The sequence below is a fragment of the Geotrypetes seraphini genome, chromosome 1, assembly GCF_902459505.1.
Source record: "Geotrypetes seraphini chromosome 1, aGeoSer1.1, whole genome shotgun sequence".
NCBI lineage: Eukaryota > Metazoa > Chordata > Amphibia > Gymnophiona > Dermophiidae > Geotrypetes > Geotrypetes seraphini.
In genome coordinates this window covers 61,784,511-61,791,830 of record NC_047084.1, presented here as the reverse complement: position 1 = coordinate 61,791,830, position 7,320 = coordinate 61,784,511, and the positions used below count along the sequence as shown (strand labels likewise).

Genomic DNA, 7,320 nt, shown 5'->3' with positions numbered 1-7,320 from the left:
ACAGGCAGACCTTCAAGGGGGACAGGACTTCAAGGGGGACAGGCACGGAGAGGCGGGGCAGTGCACCGAAAGTCAGGGCGGGTGAACGGTGAGTCGGGGCAACCAGATGAGAGTCGGGGAGGGCGAAAGGAGAGTCGGGGAGAGCGAAAGGAGAGTCGGGGTGGCCAGAGGAGAGTCGGGCAGCATGCGCGTTATATGCCTGAGCGCGGTATAGAAAAGTTTTTGTACATATCATCGTGATTTCTGCGCGCTATACCCCTGTGCGCGTTTTACAATGGTGCGCGTTATATCCGCGAAAATACGGTAGTTATGAGTGAAAGGGAAGCAAGTTCAAATCTTCTGTACATCTTGATCTGTAATAGTGGTAGACAATTCAGTATAGAACTTTGACAACTTTTTGAAATAGGTTTCTTCAATTAATGTTTATTACTTATGTTTGTGCTGTCTCATGTTGCTCAAATGTATTTACATGTTATTTTTTCCTTTTCAATGGTATTGTGATAGGCTAGACATAAAAAAGGTCTACAAACTTGCCATAGCTACTAATCTACCAGTTATAAAGTGTGGTACAAATTCTTATTTAAAATGCAGGAAAAAAAACCCCATCAGAACAGAAATTGATTTCCTTTCTGTGTGTATTTGAAATGAAAAGTAGCTTCATGTGACAAAGTCCAATCCTTAGTCTGAAATCTATTCCATTTTTTTTAGATTTGGTGAAACCTGAGTAAGGAAAAAGGGGAAAAACAATAAAAATCCATGAAAGTTTTCTACAATAAAGCAATTTCTAAGACAATATATGACACTAGAATAGAATGCAACTCAAACCTGCTGCCTCAATTTAATAAGGGTTTTTTTTTCATTTTTCACTTTTATTTCTCACCTTATCCTCATAGCACTTTAGGCAAATTACAATAAAAAAGTATGATAGCATTATTAAAAATGAACAATATGCAGATAGTTATTTTTGTCTGACACAAGGTATGATTGTATGGAAAAATTAAAATAAAGTAGTTGTTTCAGCAAACCAAGCCTCAGTGCCATCTCATAAAGCACAATTTCAATATCTATTAAATTATAACAAACGCCCCTTCCTTTACTAATGCATAGCATGGGTTGTAGTGCCAGCAGCGGCAGTAACTGCTCAGAAGCTCATAGAATTCCTATGAGCGTTGGAGCAGTTATCACTGCTGCTAGCGCTACAATCCACACTATGCTTTAGTAAAGGAGGGTGTATAACATATAAAATTTAATATCCAATGAAAGGAGCAAAGTATACAATATAAAATTAAAGTAGTGTGCATGTGAATCAATCAAGTGATCGGAATGACTGACCAATCAGCACAGTTACTTACCGTAACAGGTGTTATCCAGGGACAGCAGGTAGATATTCTCACATATGGATGATGTCATCCATGAAGCCCCGGTACAGATAGCTGCAAAAGTGCACTGGCACTTTAAGAATTTTAGAAAGTTCATGACTGACCGCACCGCGCATGTGCGAGTGTCTTCCTGCCTGATGTACGGTGCGCGTCTCCTCAGTTCAGTAAGCCAACTAAGAAGCCAACCAGGGGAGGTGGGTGGGTTGTGAGAATATCTACCTGCTGTCCCTGGATAACACCTGTTATGGTAAGTAACTGTGCTTTATCCCAGGACAAGCAGGCAGCATATTCTCACATATGGGTGACTTCCAAGCTAACCAGGCTGGGATGGTAGGAAGGTTGGCCTGTAGGAAAAAAATGTTGCAATACTGCTTGGCTGAAGTGCCCATCCCATCTGAAATAAGAGTCCAGACAGTAAGGTGAAGTGAAGGTATGAACTGAGGAGAAAAGAGCAGTTTTGCAGATTTCAGCAGAGGGATAGAGCAGAAAAAAGCTACTGAAGCTGTCAGTAGGCTGTGACCAGACTCTGTAGTTGCAGCTGAGCCTGAGCATAACAGAACGAGATGCAAGCAGTCAACTAAATGGAAATCGTTCTCTTGGAAACAGGATGTCCCAACTTGTTAGAAACAATGGAGACAAACAGTTGAGAGGATATACTATAATAATAATAACTTTATTCTTCTATACCGCCACAATCTTGCGACTTCTAGGCAGTTTACAATCAAGAGAGCTGGACATTCAGCGAGTTACAATGTGCAGATAGTCAGAGGAAATACAGAGTGCAGAAACTTTAAGGAAACAAAATTATAGATATACAATTTGCTGAGCGAGAGTATAAGGTATACAGATTGGAAGAGATTTCCAAGTGGGCCTGTTAGGAGAAGGCCGTGCAATTCAAAAAATACAGTGAAAATTACGATATGATAACAGTAACAGTTTATATATATCACAGAACCATGAAGTTCTATGCGGACTTAAGAGGGGAGAGAGGAAAAGGGTAAGAGGTCAGGAGGACCGTTATTGAGGAGAGAGAGAAGAGCAGGTCAGTTGTTTAGGTATTTCAGGAACAGGTGAGTTTTTAGGCGCTTCCTAAATTCCTCGTAGGTAGTGGGCGAAGGCAGTTGATCTAGGTCTTTACCCCATAAGGCTTCTTGGTGTGAGAGAAGGTGATCATGGTGTTTTTTCAGTTTGCAACCTCTAATTGGAGGGGAAACGAAGTTTGAATGTGTGCTTCTCTTACATTTGTTGGTGGAAAAGGAGAAAAAAGTCCGTTATGTATTTGGGGCTAGTCCATATAGTACTTTGAAGCAGAGGCAGGCGAACTTAAACTTTACACGTGCTTCCGTCAGCAGCCAGTGCAACTGCCGGTAATAAGGTGTCACGTGATCGAATTTCTTCAGACCGAAGATAAGCCTGCCTCAGCATTTTGCATTATTTGAAGACGTCGCATATTCTTTTGGGAGATTGCTAAATAGGCTATGTTACAGTAGTCAAGTTGACTTAGTACGAGGGACTGCACCAGGATTCTGAATGCTAAAACCATTTCCTACTCCCGTAAGGCCTCTTGGTACCTCCCATACCACAGAGAACTGAAACAGAAATGCCGTGCTCTGGAACGAAAATGGAAAAAATCTAAATCCCCTACAGACAGACTCTCCTGGAGGGTCAACATTAAAATCTATAATACTGTTCTAAAAAAAGCAAGGAAAAACTTCTAAGGTGACAAAATCTCCAAATCCAACAATCAGAGTAGCACATTATTTAACATCTGGCATTCCTTAACCTCCAAAAATGACTCCATACTTCCCTCCTCCCCCTCAGCCGATTCTCTAGCAAAGTTCTTCAACAATAAGGTCTCCATCTTGAGGCGCTCCTTCCCATCTGCAATCTCCTACAAATCTCTGATTCCAATTGACCCCAACCCTATCCCAACAGACTCCTACCCTATCCCAGCAGACAGATCCTGGTCTTCCTTCGAACTTGTTTCCGAATCCCTGGTCTATAATCTCTGCCTCAAATTGAAATCCTGCAACTGTACCTTGGATCCTTTCCCCTCCTATCTCTACGAGAACACTCCCCCTCAGGCCATCTCATCTCTTACCATTCTCATAAACTCCTCCCTCCATTCGGGTCTCTTCTCCCCAGAAGTGGGCCATATTTCCTTAACCCCACTACTGAAAAAACCTGAGCTTGACCCCTCTACACCATCCAGCTACCGTCCAATAGCTAACATCCCCCTTCTTACCAAGATGCTAGAGTCCATCATATCCACTCAACTATCTTCCTACCTTGAGAAATTCACCATTCTTCAACCCTACCAATACGGCTTCCGTCCCAATTTCAGCACCGAATCCCTTCTGACCTCCTTAATCTCAAAAGTTCAATATCTCCATTCTCGCAACAAGTTCACCGTCCTTCTTCAATTCGACCTCTCTGCAGCTTTTGATGTCGTCCATCATGATATTCTAATTTACCAACTCACCGAGATAGGCATAAACTCCACTGTCCTTGCTGGTTCTCGAAGTTCTTACGCTCCCGCTCCTATATAGTCAACATGAAGGGCACTTCTTCCTTCCCCTGGAACCCGATCTGTGGAGTCCCGCAAGGCTCACCTCTCTCTCCTATCCTCTTCAACATTTATATGTCCTCCCTTAAACTCCTCCATCTCTCCCCCCTTGAAACACTCTACACTTACGCAGACGACATCTTTGTCCTCCTCGAGACCGACCAGAACCTCACCAACCTCTCGGCAAACATATCCTCATGTACATCGAACCTTCAATCCTGGGCCCATATTGTGCAGATGAAACTGAACGAATCTAAAACAAAACTTCTCTGGCTCGGCCCAAAATTGGACCAACTGCCCACCTCCATCCCACTGTCCTCTGGCCCCACTCTGCATCTTGAATATTCTAGTAAAGTTCTGGGAGTCATCATTGACTCTACACTTTCCTTCAACGACCACCTCAACTCCCTAGTAAAAAAATGTTTCTTCAGCCTTCACATGCTGAGAAAAGTGAGATCCTGTTTCCATCAAAAACACTTTGCTGTCCTTGTCCAATCCACCATCCTTTCCAGACTGGACTACTGCAACTCTATCTACCTTAGCCTAACAAAGAAAAACCTTCAAAGACTCCAACGGATTCAGAATACCGCTGCTAAGCTTATCTTCGCAAAAAGCAAATTCGACCACTTCTCACCGCTTTTATCCAAGCTCCACTGGCTTCCGATTATCTCCAGGGTCCACTTCAAATGTGCCTGCCTCACTTTCAAGATCCTACACGGTATTCTCCCTCCCTTCATGCCTCTTTCTTGGAACTCCTCATATCTGTATAGGACACAGAAAAGGGAGTGGTACAGGGATACTCCCCAAGAAACAAGTCTTATCTGCTCATTATAACATCAATAAACATCATAACCATCAATCAGAAATTGAAAAATGTAAATGAAAAAATAGTGAAAATACAGAGACTCAGCCTGCACTAACAATGTGGGGCGCACTAGTAAAAGACACCCAGCCCCCTCCCTCCCCCCCGAGCAATGTGCACAAAATTTTGCAGGTACTATACTTGACATAGGCTGTTCAAAGAATCAGTAGTCCAACTTACTGGTACTTAAGGCAGATAATCGGCGAATTAGTAACTCTCAGGGTGCGTTCCAGGAATAGTGTGTGGATTTACAAGAAAGAAGATTAGCAAAGGTAAGAACCTAATCTTTCCTTCTTGTACAATTCCACTCTATTCCTGGACAAGTTGGATGTAACACATCAGTCCCTCAAATATAGGGTGGTACTGATGAGCCTGCTGCCAGAACTGAGAATCCAAATGCGGAATCCCTCCTAGCTGGCACATCAATTCTGCAAAACTTCGCAAAGACAACCAAGCGGCCGCTCAACAAATATCTTCCGGGGAGAATGCTGAACATTCTGCCCTTGATGATGCCACTTCTCAAGTGGAAAGTGCCTTCACTAATACAAGAGAATGCTTACCAGCTCCAATTTAGGCCAATGAAATCACCATCGAAATCCATCTAGAAATGGTGGCCTTCGAAACTGGCCTGCCCATACGAGCTGCCCCAACCAGCACAAAAACAAAATTTGTTCATGTACCACAGTAAGATTCTGCGCATGTCCAATAATTTCAATACCGTGTCATGTTCTTTCGAATCCAAGGGCGAAAACGTTAGCAACCTCACTTCTTGGTTGATGTGAAAGCTGGATACCACTTTCAGTAAAAAGGAAGGATCAGTATATAGGATAACACTAGATTACATAATCCGAAAAAAACCATCTCTGCAGGACAAAGCCTGAAGTTTGGAAACCCTGTGGGCCGATGCAAAGGCCACCAGAAAGACAATTTGCTTGTAAGATGCATCAAAGTAGCCCAGTCCAACAGCTCATAGGGCTGGCATGCAAGCGACCTGGGAACCATGTTCATATTTTAAGTTGGAAAGAGCAGGTGCAAAGGACTGCAGAGCCGCAATGCGCCCTTTAAGAACCTGACACCATCTGGGTGAGTAGCAAGAGAGCCTCCCAGGGGCTTAGGTCCAAAGCAGGAAAGCTTGGCTATCTGAACTCTCAGAGAACCAGCTGCAAGACCTTTCACTAAACCTTCCTGTAGGAAGGCAAGAACCAGCGGAATCGAAGCAAAGTTTGGGTCTATGCTCTTTTGAGCATACCAATTATGAAAACACTGCCATACATGGTAATAGTTGGCGTCTTCTTGCTGTGTAAGATGACAGCTATCACTCCTGTTGAATAGCCTCTGTGCACTAAATCTACACATTCAAGAGCCATGCCGTAAGACCATAACAGTCCAGATCACACAGGGCTATGGGACCCTATGTAACTCAATGAGAGTGGCAGGGAAGTTGATAGCCTGCTCCAGCTGCAGACGAATCAGGACCGCATAGCATGGGCAGTGTTCCCTCTAAGGTGAGCGCATGAGCGATTGCTCACTATTTTCAGTGGCGTCGCTCATGCGCTTTCTCCTGTCGCTCACTCGAGGGTGAGGTGAGAGGAAGCGGCGGCGGCCTGTATTTTAAAGATGAAATATGCAGCGGCGGCTCCTCTCAAGATCCCCGACTGCATCAGACTTCCGACGCAGGTGGGGAGGTGGGGATTCGTGAGAGGAGCTGCTTCCATGTCTTCAGTGTCATACCAGGGGGGACGGTACGCCCTGGCTGTGCACCCGCCCTAAGGCTGCAGTCGGAGAGGAAGTTCGGGCCAGCCAATCACTGCCTGGCTGGGCGGAACTTCCTCTCCAACGGCAGAATTGACGTCGGGGGAAGCAAAGAGAGCTTGGGGCAGCCGCGGCAGTGGCTTTGGGGCCTGTTTCCCCCGATGGTTGCAGCGGTGGCTTTGGGGCCTGTTTCCCCCGATGATTGCAGCGGTGGCTTTGGGGCCTGTTTCCCCCGATGATTGCAGCGGTGGCTTTGGGGCCTGTTTCCCCCGATGATTGCAGCGGTGGCTTTGGGGCCTGTTTCCCCCGATGATTGCGGCGGTGGCTTTGGGGCCTGTTTCCCCCGATGGTTGCGGTGGTGGCTTTGGGGCCTGTTTCCCCCGATGGTGGCAGCAGTAGCTTTGTGGAGGGTAGGGAGAAAGAAAGGGGGCAGGCAGGGAGACAGAAGGGAAACAGAAAAAAAGAAAGGGGGCATCAAGAGAGAGAAAAAAAGAAAGGGCAGGGAGAGAGGAAAAAAAAGTTAGGGGAGGGAATGAGGTCTGGAGGAGAGGAAGCATACAGGCTGAAAGAAGGGAAGAAAGATTGGATGCACAGTCAGAAGATGAAAGTGCAACTAGAGACTCATGAAATCACCAGACAAAGTAGGAAAAATGATTTTATTTTAAATTTAGTGATCAAAATGTGTCTGAATTTATATATGCTGTCTATATTTTGCACTATGGCCCCCTTTTACTAAACCGCAATAGTGTTTTTTAGCGCAG

General features: G+C 44.9%; 1 protein-coding gene across 1 annotated transcript in view; it reads right to left on the bottom strand.

Annotated features, from left to right (window-relative positions):
* Positions 1-403: 403 nt before the first annotated feature.
* The window catches only part of OXCT1 (3-oxoacid CoA-transferase 1), a 283,735-nt gene continuing 276,818 nt past the window's right edge, over positions 404-7,320 (bottom strand). Inside the window, exon 17 of the mRNA XM_033932237.1 lies at positions 404-720. Coding sequence (XP_033788128.1) covers positions 691-720 — 30 coding nt within the window. The 3' untranslated portion in view covers positions 404-690. The remainder of the gene's footprint in view (positions 721-7,320) is intronic.